Genomic DNA, 20,784 nt, shown 5'->3' on the forward strand with positions numbered 1-20,784 from the left:
AGTTCACTTTCATCTTGAAGAATAAGTTCCTGATTTTCCTTTGCTGGAGAAAATGTGGAAAAACTAGCAGATGTAGGGAATATCTGAATGGCAATTATTATGGTCCTTTTATCCCCCTATTTCCTAACCGTCTTGTAAATGGAGGGACTTTTAATGTGGCTGCCACTGGGACAGAAGCATCCCTGAGCTACCTGAGGTGGTCAGCCCTTGCTTGCAACTCAGTTGCTTTTGGATAGCCATGGAATGGGAGGGTAGTTCCTCAGGTCTGGGAACAGAATGGGATTTGTAGGGTAAAAGAGAGACCTGGAGCACGGCTGGCTTTCCCAGAGAGCTCAGAGGTTTTGCAGCATTTTGGGGTCCCGTTAGACACCCAACTGCTGGACTTCAGCTACTCTTTGTGATTTCTAACCTGCAGTGCTGTAGGCAGAAGCCTGACACTGTAACTTAGAAATCTGCGGATTCTTTTTTTCTTATTTCACTTTTCTTTTTCCATCTTTCACTCTCCTAAATGACCAAAGTGAGAAGGTTCAGTTGGTTTGTTTCTCTTGGCAGCGTTATGTCTGGGGCAGGTGGAAGAAAAAGGTAGTTGAGCGAGAAGTCAGAAGGAGAGGGGGGAGTGCACTCTACATCCTCCTCCTTTGGGATGATTGCCAGGAAGGAGGTAAGATGACACTTTGAAGGAGCAACACTCCAGAGCATCCTTCAGGGAGGCCAGGCATCTTCTTTCTTTCATTTTCCTATCCCGTCATGCTCCCACATACGTGCCTGTTGATTTCATGAGCCTCTCACTCAGCAAAAGCGATGTGACAGTACCATTAGCTGTTGAATCCTGCTAATACATGAGAGATTTTCCCTGAGTGCCTTAACTGGATGGTGTCAAACGAACAATATTTCTTCCAATGCTTCCTGTCTTTTAATGAAAACAAGGCCATTCCTCTGACATTATGTGCTTTTGTTTTATACAGATTACACTGAAATTCTCAGTTATGAGGTTATTACAGTTTATAATCCCCTGAAACTCAATTAAGAATCCTCTTGTAGTAACAAGTACCTGGCTGTCACGTATGCAAATGCCTTATCTCATGAGAGCAGCCAGGCACAGAGGGTGCCCTTTACTGAACACTTCAAGGTATGTGCTGAGATTGCTTGTTTCTTTTTATGTGAGTTTATCCCAAAAGGAACCTGTCCTCCAAGAAATCAATAATGCTTCTATATTTATCTAGGGGTTTTTGTTGGTCTTCTTAGCTTTGCCAACACAAATCCCAACCAGAAAAGTTACTGAAGGAGAAAGATAAATTTTGACTGGCTGCTACCACAAAAACCTGGTTACTCAAAAATTATAGGGTTTCATGCTGTATCTGCAATCTGTCTCATCTGTGATGCTCAGCAGCAGCTCCTTTTGCATCTTAAAAACAAAAATTACAATTCTTTGTAGTTTCCTGCAGTACTTCTGGGTCCTTGGAAATATGCAGTAAGCAGACAGGGCTTTGCTTTTCTGCCTCCCAGCCAAGGGGATCATCTCCTCTTGCCAGCAGAAACTTAAAGATCTGAATTTCTTAAAAACTGTCCAGCCTAATCATAGGACTTGAGTCACCTCAGTCATCTTTCTGCCTACACTTTTCCTAATGATCTCCATCTTTGTGCAACACTGGGGAAAAACCTCAAACTTGGAAAACTACCACTTGTCCTTGCTATAAAACTAATTAAGGAAGTTGTTGTATTAACATGCAGAAAGTGAAGCCAGATTGCATTCTCTCCTAAGACCCTGGGGAGAGAGAGATACTAGGGCTTTATCATAGGAACACTGGGTCTTTGTCTTGGCTAATTGAAATGTCATAAGCTGTGCATCAGTTAACATGTTCAGATACATCTCCATTGCAAAATCCACAGCTGACACCGCGGCTTTCTCTGGAAAAATTGTGGCCTTGCTGCCAGCCCTTTGACTTCAGAAATGAGGGTAAGTGGGAGAGAAGGTTAAAAGGAAGAAAAGGGAGAAAACAAGGGGAGAAAAAAAAAGATAGGACCTAACTGAAGTTAGAAGTGATTTTATTTTAGAGAATGTTTTCTTAACAGAGTATTGCAACCCTCTGCCTCATGTTTTGGATTGAATTACTGTTGATAGAGATAAGCTCCATTAGGGCTGTCATTTCCAAAGGAGGCTTTTTCCTGTCTGTTACTCCCCCTGCCTCCCCCAGACCTTAGGTACAGTGATACAAACATTAACAGGGGCCAGAGCAGGCCGTGAGGATGAACTTTTTATTACTGTGCTAGTGCAGGCAATGTAGGAAATTAATATTTCATGTGTGCCTCTCTTCACAAGGCGTGTTTCGATTACAGGCTCCTGGTGCCTCAGCTTGGCAGCTGGCTGTGAGGTCTGTTGTCTTAAGCAGGGTCATGAACTTATTTTTGTTTCTTGCTGGCTGTTATTAGGGAACCAGTGAGGGGACTGGCCGTGTTGTGTTGGGCAGACTGCCCTGAGGGCTGTCTTAGCATTGCCTTGAGAGGAGCTGAGCATCTGGGTGTGCACAGCACTGTGAGTGCCACCTCCCAGGCCATAAAGTTGTGTTGCACATCCGTACCAGGAAGTCAGCTTGGGAAGCAACAATTACAGACGTGGTTGAAATAGTTTTCTGTGCACTTCCCTAGAGGTAGATAGGCAGTGCTACAGACAGATGTACAGCCAAGATGCAAGTAGGACAAGCTGCCGTTTGGCGTGATAACCCTGTTTGCACAGCACTGACTGACACAGGCAGGGACACAGTGCTGGGATGCTCCTAAGAGTGGTTTGAGCAAAGAGCATGTCTGCTTGGCACAGGTTTCTCAGGCTCCCCTGAGGGCACTGGCAATCTTTGCACCTGGCTTTGAGAGATACAACGTGGTTCCCCAGCGCCTGCCAATGTGCGAAACGGTAGCTCCATCCACAGTGCGGTGTGCTGTGGTCCCTTTGGCTGGGGCTGGCAGTAAGTATGCTGCTCAAGAAACCTCATGTGCTTGGGAATCCCAAGTTATGGCTGGGTCCTACCCCTCTTTTCTCTTCCTCAACCACTTCACAAGGAGCAGCTGCAATTTCACTTTCACTAAGCATTGCAGTGTGTCTGCAAGGTGAATAAGTGCTGCTGTACCATTTGTTCAGCAGGCAGGCAGTTGTGGAATGGCACAGCCAAAGTGATGTAGGACTCATAGTGAAGTTCAGGATGGTTTTCAGGATTCAAGTGCTCACTTGCTCTTTTCTTTACTGTGATTGTAATGAATGCTTATCACAATACAGATGCAAGGCAAAAAGCACGAGTCAATACATACTGAAACCACGCAGGTGGCATTCTGCTCCAGATGCACTCACCCAGGAATAAAAGCCTCTTAATATCTTCAGAGCATTAATATGCTTAAAGTGGATTTAAAGAAAAGGTAACTGAATTGTGAATTAAATATTGATCCTGGTATTTCATTGTCAAATTGCAGGCATTCAGTTGCCCGTGGATTATTCTGCCATCGAATCATAGCAGCTAGAGATGGAAAAGCCATACAATTATCCCATTCATTTCCTTGGCAATGGAAGAGTGTTCTCCACAGTACATTTTCATAGTGGTTGAAGTTGATTATGTAATTCCAATTACTGACAGTGTACTAACTGCTTAGGCTGTATTCCAATTTTTGTCAGCTCTCCCATCATGTTAGCTCTTTATCTAGAGGTCTGCCCTGCCTTCTGGATGGGGATTGTGTTAGTGGTTTTGAATAAGAACTTGTAAATTAAGCCAAAGTTTCCCCCTAATTTTTTTTCTGTTCAGCTTCATTTCTGACTGCATGTGTTCTTGATCGACCTACACTTTATAAAATTAACAAGAAGAGTAAAATGCCTCCAAATGAGTAATTTAGGGAGAGCAGATATGTCAGTATTTCCCAGCCGTAATTATTTTTCTTTCAATGTACGTGGTCACTAGCCTCCAGTGGATGCCTTTCTGATTTTTTATACTTCTAGATAAATTGAGGCAAAATATCTCTGCCAAAATCTCTAACATTCACATAATTTTTCTCCCTGCCACTAGAGAATTATTCTTCAGCAGTCCTTAGTTACAGAAATTAGTCTGATGAAAAGGAAATATTAGCTTTCACTGCTACCAGTAATCTCATACCTTAGCTCTTTAAGAATCTTCTCTCTCCTTAAAACTGCCCTTTTTTATCCCAGACCATTTTGCTGTCAGGGAAAAATTAGCTGCACATTGGTAAACATCAGAGGGCAGGGGACAGTTTTCTGATTTCTCAAATTCCTTTAAATCATTTATTTATTCACTCATTCAGTTTTTGGCCAGTGAATGTGTGTGAACAAGGGTTTCTTGATGGGACTGGGCAGCCAGAAAGGTACCAGATGGAAAGGTTGGCAGAGATGGGGGTCATGGGAGAGCGAGGATGAGTCTGTGAAGTTTATTTAAAAAAGAAAGCACTGATGATTGAGCTGAGGGGTAAAGGCTGGTATGGGTCTGGGGAGAAGATTAAATGCTTGAAAGTGGATAAAAGGACTTTTCTTCTCTGTGTATGTGCACTACAGAAGCAAGTAGCAAATGGCAGCTGAGGCAACAGCAGCAGACTGGAATATGCTTTGAATCCCTGAGTGCTGCTGGGCTGTGTCCAGCACCATGGGGGGACAGGGCGTACCAAGGGGCTGTTGAGCTACTTGTGCCCACAGATTTCAGCTGTCCCTGGAGGTGATGTGAGTGTGAAAGGAAAGCCTTGTGGCTCAGAGCAACATCAGGAAGTTTCTGAAGGGACCATGGTAAAGAGGCTTAGTTTTGACAGGTGAGGGTACAGGACTCCCAGATGAAGTGACATCAGATAAATGACTGTCATTTTCAACCACATCTCCGGTGTGGAGTTTCGTGAAGGAAGATTTCCAGGCACAAAGAGAGGAATTTGACTGTTTCTGGGGATTTCAACCAGAAAGAAGTAAGTCAGTAAAAGAAAGTCCAGCTTTAAAGAAGACAGACAACCATGTGACAGCAAGTCTATTAGACCTCCAGGCACATAAAATTAAAGAATTCTGCTCAGTCACAAGATGACACCAAGATATGTCAAGCTTTTGGCCTCAGAGCTTATAAAATGGCTTATAGTCTTGGCATTGCTTTTACTTTGAACATCCCGATTGAGTGCTGAGCAAAAGAATAGCCGGAGAGCAAGCAGGCTGAAGATGAGCCTGTGCAACAGAGCTGCTTCTTTGAAGGTGCATGGCCTTTCACTGCCACACAGCTTTATCATCTGAGGCTCATCAGGTTTTTAACCTGACAAAATGAACTAGGCAAAGGGAAAGGAAATTGCACAAAGGGAAATTGTTACATCTGCCTGCAGTTTAAGCTGAATCTTGAATTCAGGTTACAGAGAAAAGTAAGGTTCACAGGAGTTACTTTAATATTTCAGTAACTGCTGTCAAGACCATAGTTGCACTTATGACTGGCAAAGTAGAATAACCTACAGGAAACATTATCTGTGATGAAGAATTCACAGTCTGAGACAGGGATACAGAGTGTAATATTAAAAGGAGCTACTGTCTCTCCTGATAGTTGTTCATGAAATAAATGTATTGCCAGTTATTGTAGCTATGCTATGTTACCTCCAAAACAATTGCCACTGTTACCTCCAAACAATAGTTTGTGGATTTTTATCTTCTATTTGATGGTTCACATGGCCATTCTCTCTGAATGTGAACTGTGTCTCCAATACAGATGGCTATCTAAAGCGAGAAATCATCCTCCTTTTTTCTTACCTTATATTGGTGTACAGCTTATGGCACATGCAATTGACTGCTCTCAAACCTCAGTATGTTCCATATATTTCTGTCCCTTGCAATATGAGTGAAAAAAAAGATGATACGAAATTGTGGGTGATATGGGCCCCATGGGCCTCATACCTTAAGCAGTTATCTTTGAACATAAAATTTTTGTTTTAATAGCACATAATTTTATACTTAGAACCATGATGTTTCATGATTACGTACCTCTTATAGTTACCAGATTTTGAAAATTCCACTACTTTCATTAATTTCCATGCCAATTCTCATGTAAAATACTTGTGTTTGAACAGATGAAAAAAATTTGTTACAAAGAAGGGATCAGATATCTTTCTGGACAAGGTTGAGTGGGCTGAGATTAAAAGAAAGGAGATTCACATAGATCTCCTGAAAATCTTTCAAAGGAGAAAAATAATTAAGCATGGGGATAGTTGCTTGGAGAAGTGGTCAGGTCTGCACTGATGAGCTTTAAAAACTCATCGGGTACATGTCATAAGCATGTTCTAAGTTGAGTGGATTTTGCCTGCAGACAGTTTTTAGTGATTTCCAAGAGTCAGGGAAGAAAGAATACAGGTCTTGCACCAGTTGCTAGTGTTCTACCTGGATTTACCTCTCCTTGTGCAGACAGGGTTGTAGTATTAAAGGTTTGTAAGAGCCCAAAACAGTGCTGTATTTGTAGCAGTGCAGTAGTTTGGAATCACAACATAATTGCAAAGGAAGATCAGTGACCTTTTTGGGAGTTAAATTGTGGTCCAAAAGGGAGTAAGTTTTTGGCAAAAAAAATAGCCAAATTTAGCAAAGCAGAAGAGAATAAATCAGTGGGCAAATACTTTTCTGTTATTGTTTAAACTGTAACACTCTTCTCTTTCAAGGTTGCTTTCCAGTTGAACCTTAGGCAGTTGCAAACAGAAAGTTTATGACCTCCTTCCTGAATAAATAACAGCTCTGGAAAGCAGGTGCAGGTTTACAGGGTGGTGCAGAGACCTTGGCACTCCATTTACACTGTCGGGTACAGAGTGTCCTCCCAGTTCATACAGTGTGGTTCACAACTCTTCCATCTGCTTGGCATGTAGTTTCTTTAAAAAGCAGTCAACCTCCATTCTGGATGGCATATCGTAATGACAGGTGGAGGAGACTACAGAACTCCAGTTTTGCAGCTCTTCTCCCAGTAGATGTTGCCATCAAGGCAGTTCTGGAAAGAGAAGGAGAAGAGGTAATTCCTTAATTCCTAGTTCTTTTGGCTTACTGTGATTATCTATTTCACTGTGAAATACTGAAGATGTGGTTCTGGTGCTTTTGCTAAGAGCACTTTGGTACAAATGCTGATAATCACGCATGGCCCATGCTGGTTGAAATACTCTCCAGCAACCCAAATGCAACGATGCCATCCCATGAGCATTGAACCACTCTGAGTGACTACTTGATTTCAGTTATTCTACAGAACTGCAAAATGATCCCCACTGCATAGGAAATGAATGTGCATGGGTAAGAATGGACAACCAAGCAAGCAAATACATGTTTTCAAGTGTTTTATGGTTTTTCCATCCAGCTTTGCACACGAAGGAAAGCTTCCTGGAGAGCCAGTGTTGGACTGTCAGTTGAGGAAACTGAGGAAGCCTGCCCATGTGTGTGCTGATTTTCAAAACAGCCATCCTTGTTTTGGGTGTTGTTTTCCAGGTGAAACAAGAGACATGTTCCCTTCCCTCCTGCACAGAGCTCTGAGTGATTGATATAGTATGCCCAGGAAGAAAAGAAATGGTTGTCCAAAAATAATTTCCCGTATCTTTGAGAGGAACAAGCTGTACTGTTTTTTCTTTTGATTTTTAGCATTGAAAGTTCTGCTTTTCCTCTTTAATAGATGACTGCATTTGATGAAGGTTTTTTTGAACCGCCCAAATGGTCAGGTGTCGTGGATCTATAGACAGCTGTTGTTTGTTTAGTAGATGATGTCTCTGTTATTGTAGTAAAAGACAGGCCTCAGTGAGCTGTAAGTACACTCTGTTCCCTTGCATGATACCATTGTCCAAATGTACATTTCAGACCTTCGATTGTTTGCTCTCCAGTTTCTTTCTTTTTTGTTACTTTTCCCCCTCCCTTTCTCCCACCAGGTTATTACACTGAAATAAGACCAAACCAAGTAATTCATGTAATAACCCTTTCAGAAGGAAGGAGAGCTTTCTTCATACAACAGTTGTCATTTCAATCTTATTCACTGTTGTTTGCAAACCATTGATGTTTGTTCCCCTGTTACTTGAATAATGACAATGAACATGTATGTAGTGGATACCACTACTGCAAAATGCACCTACCTACCTGCATGAGAAACTGGTAATTGGAAATGGCACACTGTAATCTCCTTTTCCAAAGTTGATTGCATGTCTGCACTCTGGAAGGTTAGAAAGGGAACTCTGTTGGTTAGAGAGTGAATGGGATTTTGTGATCAGATGAGCAGCCAGATGAGAACTTAAACGGCTGACTATTTCCTGTCTCTCCTCGTTTTCCTCCTATGATGTTGTTCTTGTAGATGTAGAGGAATTTTAGGTAGTTTACAGGATCAGTAGAGTGCCATCAAGCTCACTAGACATTAATTTGAAAATCTAAAACTGTAGGGTCAGAGGAAAAAGTGGCTTTGAGGAAGCCTTTTTATCAAATTGTATTTTCTATATAAAAGTTCACCTTGCTTTGTGTTTCACATACACAGATATAATTATAAAAATAACTTGTCTTGTGATGCCTTGACCCTTTTGTTTCTGGTTCTGTTTAGGACTCTAGTTTGTAGAAGTTGGTGTTAGGTGCAAGGCCTGGAAAATACCCCAATGGGACTTCTACAGGAGTTAACCTTTCCTTGTCTTGGACACTGCATTGTCATTATTAGCTTATGTCAACTGGGTTGTTTCCTCTATTTTGCCTCAAAGCTACTAATCTGCTCATCTAGAAGTGCTAGTGCAGTGTAATTGAGAATAGAGAGCGCTCTGAACATGCCTGATATACAGGTAACACTGGGTTGTACCTTGGAGTCAAATCCATCCTGAATCTGCTAAATCTGAATCCAGGAGGAGAGTGTAATAGAGAGAAGGAAAGGAAAATGTGAATTCTTTGAACCTTGGAGAGATTATTCGGTTCATCAAACTCTGAGTCTAGGCTTTCCAAATAAGATCACTCTGCCCTTAACTCTTCATGCAGTAAAACCGAACATCTGATATTTCACTTCTGATGAACTACTGGCAGAAAGCCCAGGAGCACAGAGCCTTGAACTGTCCTACAATAAACATTTCAAAGTCTTCAGATCTGTGAGTGGGAACTAAGTGTTCCATAGGATCTGGGCACACCCTGTGGCCAGGATTGCATCTGACCGTGGTTTAACAAGTGCACTTAAGATTTAAAAATTGCCTTCAGATTCAGAGTTGGATTGAATTGCTGGAGGATGTCCTCCCCTCATAGACAGAGAGTTAAATTTACATTCCTCATCAAAAGATCACAAGGACAAGAAAGGGTGACATTGTAGGTTGTTTGATACTCTTCTGAATGAACAAAGTTATTTGTTCAGTATGGAGGAGAAGCTCGACCTCCTTTCAATATTATTTTTTCTCTTCAAGCATATCTGGCAGAATTAGAACTGCAATAAATCTGTCCTGATAATGATGCAAATGTGTGAAATTTCAGATCTCCTTCAACAACCTTTTGCTCTTAGTTTGTTTCTTTTCGGCTGTCAAGCTGCTGATTTCAAGCCTTCCTTCCCCTGAAACAACACTTTACTGGGGGGGGGGGGAGAAACTTTCTCATTTTTTCCTGGCTTCACTTTCCATTCTCCTCATTGATACTCCAAAGGCAAATCTCTGAGGGAGCTGAATAATTGGAATCTTCAGGGTACGAATTGTTCATTTTCTACTAAATGTGAAACCCATCATGTTGAACTGTGAATACAGCAGGATGCACTTAGCAGGTGCATGAAAATGAAAATAAAAGGACACTGATTGAAAGGAGAGGGAAGGAAAAATCATGAAAGTGACATTTCCTCAACTCATCCAAAATATACAAAACTATTTTAACTGCTTTCATAACAGATACCATGCAAAGAGACCCAATTAATTTTATCTTCATGCTGCTATACAATCTGTATAATTCTTTTGGTCACCAAAATGTCTGAGGTACATTATATTATTCATACAGACTTCACTCCTTGGTAAAAGAAATCACATTTAATCTCATTTTCTCTTCATCTATGGATTGATCTGCCTGTGAACAGTTCCAAATCTTAGCAGGGAAAAAAAGTGTAAGTAATAACAACCTGATAAATTCTGGAAGAAACCTTAAAGAGAAAGCATATTTGCATCAGAAATCCGTGTCTAAACAGAGGAGCATGTACTATGTGAACGTAATATGTGATTGTGTTTAAAGGTATGTCTTCTGACTTGGTATATTGAAGTGATGAAGTGGAAGAGATCACAATATCCTTACAGTTCTCATGAGGGAAATGGAGGGAACACTAACAATATCAAATGAAACTCTTAATTCCTTGCATAGTTACAGGGAACCAAATCCATTTCTACGATTCCTTGAGCCAGATTTGCCTTTGGTTTCTGCTTCTGGAAACCAGGAACAGTTGAATCAGTAAAAGAGAGGATTTTTCCAAAACTCTCAAATGAAAGTGCTGGTTCAGTTGAGCAGTCTCAGGGAAGTGACAGGAATTTTCTGAAACTTCTGTGCAGGAATGCAGGATGGGAAGGTCAAGTTGCCCTCCGGTTTCAGGAATAGGTACCTTGTTTCCTTTGCAGAACTGGGGCCAGGTAAGTCCTAGCATTTTCATCATAGTCTTCACTTCAACCTGTAGTAAATGTTACAGGCTTCTCAGTATGCCTGAGCTGAATGTTTTGATCTACAAGGATATCGGAGGGGGAAAATAATATGATCAACTGGAATTTGCTTAAGGCAACAGAGTATAATTGGTTAGCAAGTGGGTACGCTGAGGTTCATTCTCCAGAAACTATGAAGAGGGAGGATGAAACTATGAAGAAGGTAGATTGATTTTGCATTTAAATGTGAAACTGTCTCATTTTCTGGTTTCATTGTTAGCTCAGAAGCCAGTCCCATTTGAAGAATAGTTTTCTCGGGTTTACCAGGCTTTCAGAAAGCTTTGGTGCAGTTTTCGGTCATCTTCATTCAGCTCTGTACAGTGGTCTGGGTAAATCTGGATTTATAAGGAAATCAGAAAATTGCATACAGTTCTTTTTCTACCTGTGGGCTAATACTGCCAATTTTCATGGAACTCCAAATGCTGCATTTGGTATGTGGGCCTAAGTTATTTTTTTAATCCCCAAAGAACCCAGCATTTGATGCTTTATGTTTATGTTGTCTCATCTGAATATAAATCAGAAGTGTAAAACTTGTTTATCTACTCAAAGCGAAAGCATGAAAATTAGTCTTGTAATAAAAATTGAGTTTGCTAAATCTAGAGACTTAGCTGAGATCAGCTCACCTTTGAGAGAAAGTCCATAGTGTACCTGTGGCCATTTGACATTCAGTAGGTGGGAGGACCATCTGCATTTGAACATGGAAAAAGTAAATTGTCATAGAAGAGAGGAAAGCAGCACAACTTTCACTGACAACAGATTTCAATGGCTCCTTTTTGTTCCGATGAGAACCGAGAGGGAATTGAGACCTCATCTGGAGCACCACTTATTCTCCAGTTTGCTGCCCACATAGCCCCATCTCTCCCTGCCCCTTTCTCCCCGCAGATCACAGAAGTACAGGCAAGTCTGCCTCAAGGGCTCGTTTTTGCAGTTTGCAGCATCTTCTCCCATCTGGCTTGATAACCACACAGTAAGTGTGTATTTGTTACAATGTGGGTGGGAAGCCTCTTAGAATATAGGACAGAGAGCCTGCCCTGTATTACATGTGGTTTTTTTTCATTTAACAAATACTCATTTATCAAGCTGCTGAGGGGAGAGAAACCCAGGTATTCCTGCCTGTGTGCCTGCTAGGATTTAAAAAACATCTTTAGAGGTATAAACAGACTTGAAACCCCACAGGATTTAAAGACAGCCATAAAGCATATGCAAGCTTTTAGAAAGATAACTTGTTAGCTCCATCTTCATTGTGTTTTTACTGATTCTATAAAACATCTTAAAGCAGGGATTTAAAAATGCTTCCTGTATTCCTCCTCATGCACTCATCTTTGCATGGTTTGCACATTTCAGGAGGCTTATTTTGGAATACTGGATTTGAAAAGTGCTTCTCCTTTTCATTATTTTAAGTCATTTTCTTGGCAGTGACTGTGCTTAACATTAATGCCTGAACTAATAGGCAGAGTGAATATCATTGACCCTTATTCTCTTCTCTTTATCAGTCCAAGGGTGAACGTGAAGTTAATATAGTTATGTTGGTCTGAAGTTGGCATCAGAGGCTTATGCCTGTTAAAAATGATCATTTGTGTGTTTCTTTTAACACAGACAATGTTTTTAGGCTTTTGCTTACAATACACATGCACACAACTACTTGAAGAATCCTACCTACTTTTTTTGTCCTCTAGTGACTTTATTTATGATATAATTGTAAAAGAAAAACTAGGTTGGCTCCTCTTTGAGGCTATGACTTTGATCATAGCATATCACATTGTACCTTACTTTACTTAAGGGGGGTTCTAACGAGAACAAAAGTCAGGAAAATTTAGAACAGCAGGGAGGGCCTTTCCATTCAGAGGCAGATTATCTTTAATCCTCTTCCCTTCCTTGTGCCTGATGTGATCTGCACATACAGGCATCCATGTGTACACAACTACTTGTACAGTTTAAGTTTCTCTTGCCCTCCCTCAGAGCCAGAAGCATAAATCTTGTTTCTCTAATAAAGGCATTTAAAGCACAAAGCTATGAAAATATTCTCTCTGTTTCTGTGTGGGGTATGTCACTGGCAGTAGGAATCATTTATCTTCCCTGTCACTTAGTTTCCTTGCTGAAGTCTCTAGGGGCAGCAACATTTGGTTTTCTTGAAATTTTCAATAAAGGACAGGCAAATAATGTCTTTCTCTGGCTTTCCCCAGCTTAGTTCTACCGAGAGTGTCTTGCAGGGACAATTACCCCGTGCCATTGCTGGAGTTTTGGTGATCATTGTTATTGCAGCATTTGTCCCTTTCCTGACAAATCACATTATTCCCGTGGCTGCAGACCATTAGCGGGCCCAGGGGAGGCAGGAGAGAATTGTGGCTGGCAGCTCTCCCCTGGGCAGAGACAGCCCAAGAGGAGGCAAGCAAAAGAAGGTCAAAAAAAGAGCCCATTTGGGTACTCTCCTGTACCTCTGAGCTGCCAGCTATGTCATGCTTAGTGTACTTGATACCCACTTCCCTGCCTGGGGCTGGCTTCTGTCTTAGCTTGGCAGTGCTGCACCCGCTGCCCTCCCTACACTTTCTCCCTTTGGGGAGGGGGCCTCTTCCATGGGCTTCTGACTCTGCCAAAGCATTTGGCAATACACAGTCACTTAAACATCAGCAGTGCCTGGAAATCATGCCATTTTGCTAAAATACCCTTTTTTCTTTGCCTTTTGTGTGTATTTTATTTTTAGCTTGCTACTTGGTGTAGTTTCAGGCTTTGGCTTCCCTGGCAACACAGCCAGTAAGGATAGCAGATGTCATGATCTAGCTGAAGTTTTGAGGTCTGCACAGTTAAAAGTGGCCAGAGCTTTTCAGCCTCATGTCAGGCACTGCACAGGCAGCAGTTTGGCACTGTCAGTGTGGAACATCACTGAGGCTGAGAGAGCAAATATATCCATGATGTTGCTCATTATATTAAAATGGCTCTATGCTAGGTGGCAGTTCTCTCTTTGTGACATTAACAGTAGTGAGACAGGAAAGTCTTAAGACATCAATAACTAAAGCCTTATCTTGATTTGAAATTCTTCCCCTGTTCAGTTCCTGATCCCAAACGTTCAGCTGCAAAATCCCCAAAGAGGGCAGTTTGTAATTCTTACCTAGATTTTATGTAACCAGCTGTTTTTACTGCATCCCAAGGGTGACGTGGGTCTCCAGGTGTCTTACTTAAGCCTTATTAACTCACGTGTTTCTTTTCTAATATGGATGTTCCCCATTACCTTTTGACATGTAAAGAGAAGTGAAGATGCATTATATATTTCCTACTATATAGATTTTTCTGTTAATCTAAATAGCTTGCTTTGGAGAGACAGAAGGGGATGGTGGTGCTTTGAAACATAAACACAAAGGAGTCTCTGGTCTTCTTTCAGATTGCTTTACAAACACTGAAGAAAGCTGGGTATTTTATCACTTGTAAAGTCCTTCCTGTTTGCTTTCTTTCCCCAGAAATCTTCACCCCAGAAACAGCATGTACATGGGTTTCATGTGTGCCACTTTCATATGGCACTGCACCTTGGTGAAAAGACACTTTTGATGTGTTAGGCTGATTTAACTTATCACTTCAGTTTAGCATCTAGACTTCTAAGCACAGCTGTATTGGCAATTGTTACCATTGGAAAACAGATGCCTTGCTCTCTCAGTGAGGCAGCAAATTTGCTTGAGGTTCTTGCTCTCTAGGAATTTTTAGGTCTTGTTGGTATTTATTTGTAGTATTTCCATTTGCTGTGGACAAAATGAATATGCTACCACACCAATCCTTTGCAAGTTTCCATTGTTAGAATTTATGTAGAGTATGTGTGGAAGCACATGAATCAAAGCGGTTAAAGAGTTTACCCATAGCAAGATTAGTTCCTTCGGTTCTCTTTCTACCTTTGCCACAGACAGTGTGTTATTTAATACAGGTGTTTCGCTGGGAATCTCAGTGCCTTGCAGTAATGATCACTGCAGATAATCAGCCTCTGTCTACAACAGAAAAATTACTGCATATTGGATAACATAGTTTATCTCCACTGGGACCCCGATGAGGTGCGTTAGCTTAACTGCACAGCCAGCTGACACAGCGTGCTAAGCACCATCTCGGACCGTGAGATCAGAGATGCTGTGGTGCTTGGTAGGGCAGTGGTTGTCAGCCATCTGCCAAGGCTGCAGTCCCTACTGCTGTTAACAGTGCGGGCACTGAATTCCTAAAATACTCCTTTCAGGGCCCATAGCCATGGCTGACACTGCTGCATTCTGGTCGGGTTTAGCTGTGAAGCTCTCCTGGCTTTGGTGGCACTGCTCAGCTCTCCTGCACTGTTTTACTGAACATAGCAGGGCACTTTGTTTTAGCATTCTTAAAAATAAGTGTCATGTTATTAACACTGGGTTTAAAGTAATTTGTTTAGGAAGTGCACCATTTAAAGTTACTGCTCTTATAAAGAAGCCATGTTACGCTCTAAAGACTATTTGAGCTTTTAGTTTGTTTTGCTGGTTTCTGGGTGGGTTTCATTGGATGCAGCTAAGCTTTAGAAGTACTGATCAGGTCTGAGATTTTGGAGGGCACCTTGATGGCATCCCAGATCTTCCTTAGAGTAAAACCTGAGTGCATGGGAGCACAGCAAGAGCCATAAGCCAGCAGCAAATGCCAGGTCCTTGTGGAAGCTCCTATACAGGCAGATATAAAGCAATCCTGAGCTGCCAGTGCAAAGGAGCTCCGTGACAGAAGAGGATAAAAGGAGCTTTTTGAGCAAACATTAAGACTTTTGCTTCTGAGAGTTGGTTTAGCAGTGCTTTAGACTTACAAAGATGTTCGTACAGCACCTATGAGTTAAGATCTTGATCCTAATAGAAACTGTAAGTACTATGTAATGTTTCTTACTGGTTCAGCTGAATAAAAAAAATAAAATAATAGAAACAGCAACTATGATGAAGAATGAACTTAAGAAATTTTTTAATTTCCTCATATAGTGTTGGTTAATTTGTGCATACAGTTGTTCTCATGAACGTCAACAGGACTGTTTGTGGGAATAAGTAGGCTAGTTTTTAATCCCTCAGGTTTTCCTAATAGCATCATTATGTCATTTAAAGCATGAGCAGCATTTATCTTGATGACCTCTTGTTATTTGAGATCAAAGTCAGATAATAGTTGAAAATTAATTCAACTTAGCGATCTCATTAAAAAACTGTCTACAGTATGACTTTCACAGCAGTTATTTTGAAGGCTTCATTTTAGTCCTTCACTGCAGCCTTTCCTTCCAGAAATCTGCTTCTTGGCTTGGGGCACTAATTACGACTTATATCAAGAGTCCTGTGCTCATTCCTGTGTCTCCCAGCATCACCAGACTCACCAAATGGGAAATGAATCAAATTGCGAAGACCTAAAAATCTGGCAAATTCTAGCCTTGAGTAAGATAAAATACCTACCTACATCAAGGTGAGTTGTGAGGGTTTGATAGACACATGAAAATTCCCTGTAAGTGCTAACGTATTACTGGAATTCAGTCATGTTCCATTGTTATTTTTCTAAGGATAGGGGTATGATATTTATATCAGAGAGACATGTGTGAACCTGTGTGAATGAAGGTGTAATAATTTCAGAGTTGCTTTCTAAAATATTTTTCTTACCTCCTGTCTTTTTGAAGGGTCTGGAGCTAGTACTTCAGTGAAGACCATTTTCATTGTCTAGTTCGGATTTAGTGTAGCATATGTCAGTGGTGGTGGTGAGCATCCCATTTTGTGAATTAAATTCCAGAGACAGAAACAGTTCAGCTTTTGTTTAGCTTAAAGACTTCTTCCAATAAGGCCCATTTATTGCATGCACTGGTAACAGAGGAAATAAAACCAACAAAAAATTAAGATTCTGCTTTGCTCTGTTGAATACATCCAGAAAGTTTCCTTTCTAATCATCTCCCTTTAATGGGTAAATCTTGCTACTTGAGAAAAGGTATTCAAAATATGATGTAGAACAAACTCGAAGTATTTTCCCCCTAAGTTATTAACTCTTGCCAACCCAGTGGAGGCATGGGTTATAAGAGAGAGTGTCTCCAGTTATGTCAGATATCTACATTTAGGCAACTGATTTAAGCCCGTTGTATGGTGATGGCAGTATAATTAATTCATACTATGTAATAAAATATGCATAAGTAATTAATACTGTAATGAAAGTGACTTTCACGTTGTCTAGCATTAGTAGGAAGACATGGTACTGAAAAAGACTGTAGGATTTTCTTTCTATGTGTTTGCACATATGCAGAATATATAAAAATATTTTTGACTTCTTATTGCATTGGGCCCATCATCTAAAGCAAAAGAAGAAAAGTTGTATTACAAGATATATAACTGACCTCAGCCTGAAAATCTGTGTTAAAGATGGAAATTGATCTTAAGATCTATTTGTAAGCTTATGGTACACTCATCAGCACCCATTTAATGGGAATTGGGAAGATCTGTATAGCTTTTCAATATTTTTTCCCTTGGTCTTTGCTCCTGAGAATGATGAATAAATTTGGAGCAGGGGAATTCCAGAGAGAAAAGATGCAGTGCTCCCTTTGACAGATATTTCCAAAAAAGTTGTCTCTTTCTATATATATGTCCATATATATGTATTCATGTGTGTGAAATGGAAAAACTCAGGAAATTAAATGTCAATAAATCACTGGGACCAGACGACCTTCATATGAGATTTCAAAAAAAGAGAATTACTATAAAAATATGTCTAGATTGTCACTGAAAACAACCTCATCTATTAAACGAGAATAGTTGCCAATTGAAAAGACTTTTTAATAGACAAGAATAGCAGCAAGAATTATATTGTAGCCACTGAATTTAATCTTCATTGTAGGAAAATAGATGTATTCAGTTTTAATAAATTAACATACCATTACTTTTGATGTTCTACAGTCTTTGACTGGCTTAACAAAAATGTGTAAAGCAATGCAGAAGAAAAACCCCTATGTCATTAGAACATAGATATAACTAATTTTTTGTTATAGAGTTCTTTTTACAAAGTCTGTTAATGAAATTTGTTAACAAGAGGATAAGAGTAAAGTTAGATCTGTTCAGAGATTAAGAGAAGGAATTAGATTACCTAGATTATAGATAGGAAGAAAGAATACAAGGACTGATATCTGTACCTCAGCACAAAAGGGGGTTATTAATATGTAACCATGGGGTTCAAACCTAGACTGAGTGTCATTAAACATATTTAGGGTAAGAGCTGGAGCAAGGAGGTGACTGTTGGCACAACTTGTTTATGCAGCTACACAGTGCATTAAAAATTCCTAAGAAAGCTAGAAACTTGGGCAGTGTACTTCAGTATAGCCAGGTGCAATGGAATGCATGCAAAGATCAACTTGGTAAGCACTCATTTTGGATTAAATTCAGCCACCCCTAGAGGAGATAAAGGGATGGAAGGTAACCTGTCCCTCTTAAATTAGAACACACCAAAGGTCTTCTAGAATAAATTCAGCCCTGTGGCTGGAAGGAATGAAGACGAGCATCAGGTGTTGTCTGGGTGTCTGAGGTGGGTAAAAGCACTGCCTGACTTTTCTTTGCTTGAATAGTAGTGGTAGCTGTGACTGTGTCTCCTGGAGTGTTTATGCAGCATGTCACTTGGTTCAGGCATCTGGGCAGCTTCCCTTTCCCATCCCAGCACAAATGTGTAATGAGCATAATTAACCTTACAGAGCCAAGCAGCACTGAAGAGAGAGACAGCTAAAGATATCCGAGTGGCAGAGAAAGATGATGAGTAGATACTGATATGTTGCGCTTTGTTAGGGAGGAGATAATGTTGCCTTTTCACCTTCATTAAGGGATTCACTTTCGCTCATTTTATTCTGACAAAGAAAAAGATAGCAAAGAAAAGAATGAGGGAAGGAAACTCACCAAAGATGAGACGAATGGTAGGTACAAGTGTGAAAAGAGCTTCAGCAATGGAGACTCGAAGCAATGCTATGAAATCGTTTTTGTCTCCCTTCCTATGCACAGGCTGTAACTAATGATTTGGAGAACGTTTCTGCAGGAGGCACTTGCTATAAACCCCAAACTAATTGATTCATTTCACTTCTAAGTATGTCATAGGGGAAAAGTCTGCTTTATCTTCTCTACTCAGGGTAGCAATAAAGTCCTACTTGTACTCCTTTCACTTCCAGCAAGAATTCTGCATCACCGAGTTCTCAAGCCCAACTTTGCAAAGAAAACATCTAGAGACTGATTTTTAAAAGCAGGCTGAGATCTGGTTTCCTCCATGGGATCAAAAAGCTGGATTTTTCACAAAAGATTTATGTACATCTCTTCCAAATTCTCAACATCGAGCTGAATAGGAAGTCTGCTTGTTTTAAGAGTTGGATTGATAACTCAGTGCAGTGGGGATAAAGTATTAGCTTCTGATGTTTGCCAGGAATTTTGTATCGAGGCATCCTAGAGGAGCAGGAAGGAAGGCTTCATGCCTGACATTACAAAGCTCATCTCTAAATCCAAATATCTCAGAGTCTGGAATTTCAAAAGAGGATGTGTTTTATTCCACAGTGTTTGGAGAGTTTGAGAGGTCAGCAGAATGGGACTTTCTTCTGGTGTGATTTTTCTTCTAATTAGACAAAAGCCAACTTTTCCTCAGAAGAAAAACCTGCTTCCCCAGCTCTCTCATTTCCTCATGGAGTGTGCTGTTGGCAGAAAAAGGACTTAATTCTGAAATCATTGCTACCAGTTATACAGCTAATTCCACTGAAAAAGTGTAGACCAAACTTTATCTCATTAAGACAAAGTCCAGATGCTCCATTTATGTGTGCTTTAAAACCAGTGCAGTAAAGTCTTTGAGATACATGTAACTGGCAAGAGAAAGCAGAGTACAAAAGGGTAATAGTTCCACTCTTCTGTTTTAAATTAAGAACTGTGATGTGTTGTCTTGTCTCCAAATAGAGATCTCAACAAGGACATGGATTATACAGCATGCCAAAATGACTTTGTGGGTTTAAATTGCAGGAACAAAAGGAAAGAACTCTCTGACAGGCATGAGATGCTATGAAGACTCTTTAAGAGAGAGTAATGTAGGAAAGAAATCAGGATGCCAGAAGTGAAAGAAATAATGTCAAATTGTCATCTTCATTATTTTCAGGGTTGGAGGGGTGATAAATGTTCTTTTGAGCCTTTGGCAGGGGAGAATTTCTGTCCATGGGAACGGGTGGGAAAGACTGTCTCCCAATTAGCCAGGCTGTCTGAAAGCCTGTGTGGGGAGAGGTTGATGACAGACCTGGATGCCTTTGTCTCATTTCACGGATACTCTGTAGTACAAATTCCTCTCCTGCCTCCTGGGAGTTCACTCACAGGTAATAGAGAGTAGCATTTTACACAGGAAGAGGAAAAAACCCCTACATTTAGACAATTCTCATTGGGAAATTGTAGCCCAAGGCTGTAATAAAGATGCCAGTTTCATGAAACTGAAACAGGCTTGGACATGCTGAATTATGGAGTAAGGGGAGCCCAGACAATTAATAGTAAAATTGCTCTTAAATATAAATGAGAGTTTAGAATAATGTTTTTGATAATAATCTTTTTGTAATAGCACAATAAAGTGATCTACACTCCTTGCCTTGCAGAGATGAACTCATTTAAATATGTCCTCTATTTCCTCAAGATCAGGCTTGGATAATCGACGTGTACCATAATGTCAGTCATTATTTCCTGAGCACATTGACAAAGTTTGACTCCATTTATCCTAAGTGCTGAATTTAGCTAGGGGCTCTGCAGGCTCTGTATTGCACTGGCATGACTGCAGCTGTAATGCACAAGATGTGTGAGATGGGAGTGGTGTGGCCACTGAAGTTTCTGCCTCCCCTGGCAGGACAGGGCAGAGGAGTGCAGTGCAGTGCCCTGGTGGGACACATGCTGTGGCTTGGCTCACCTACTGCAGGGCAGGCAACGCTCTTGGCAGGAACAGGAGGAAAAAGTTGGTTATGAGGGATCTGTTTATAAGGCGAACACTGGCAGACTTTTTTCAGTCTTGTGTTTTGAGTAATCCAGTAAGGTTTTTAAATGTGTCCCTTGGAAATTATACACTGGAAGATTGCACATAGCCACAGCACAGGAGACGGTGTGGAATTGCTGCCTTATCTGTTGATGTTGGCTTCACAAAAGAGTGTGGCAGAAACTACGGCCCCAAACTGTCTCCCTGCGG

The 20,784-nt window shown here is 40.7% G+C and overlaps 1 protein-coding gene across 1 annotated transcript in view; it reads left to right on the top strand.

The window, feature by feature from the left end:
* The window catches only part of UNC5C (unc-5 netrin receptor C), a 176,538-nt gene that overhangs the window by 20,990 nt on the left and 134,764 nt on the right, over positions 1-20,784 (top strand). Inside the window, exon 2 of the mRNA XM_018073520.1 lies at positions 6,902-6,989. Within this exon, the coding sequence (XP_017929009.1) occupies positions 6,902-6,989 (88 nt within the window). The remainder of the gene's footprint in view (positions 1-6,901; positions 6,990-20,784) is intronic.

This window comes from Manacus vitellinus, unplaced genomic scaffold, assembly GCF_001715985.3.
Source record: "Manacus vitellinus isolate BGI_N305 unplaced genomic scaffold, ASM171598v3 scaffold_0_pilon, whole genome shotgun sequence".
Lineage (NCBI taxonomy): Eukaryota > Metazoa > Chordata > Aves > Passeriformes > Pipridae > Manacus > Manacus vitellinus.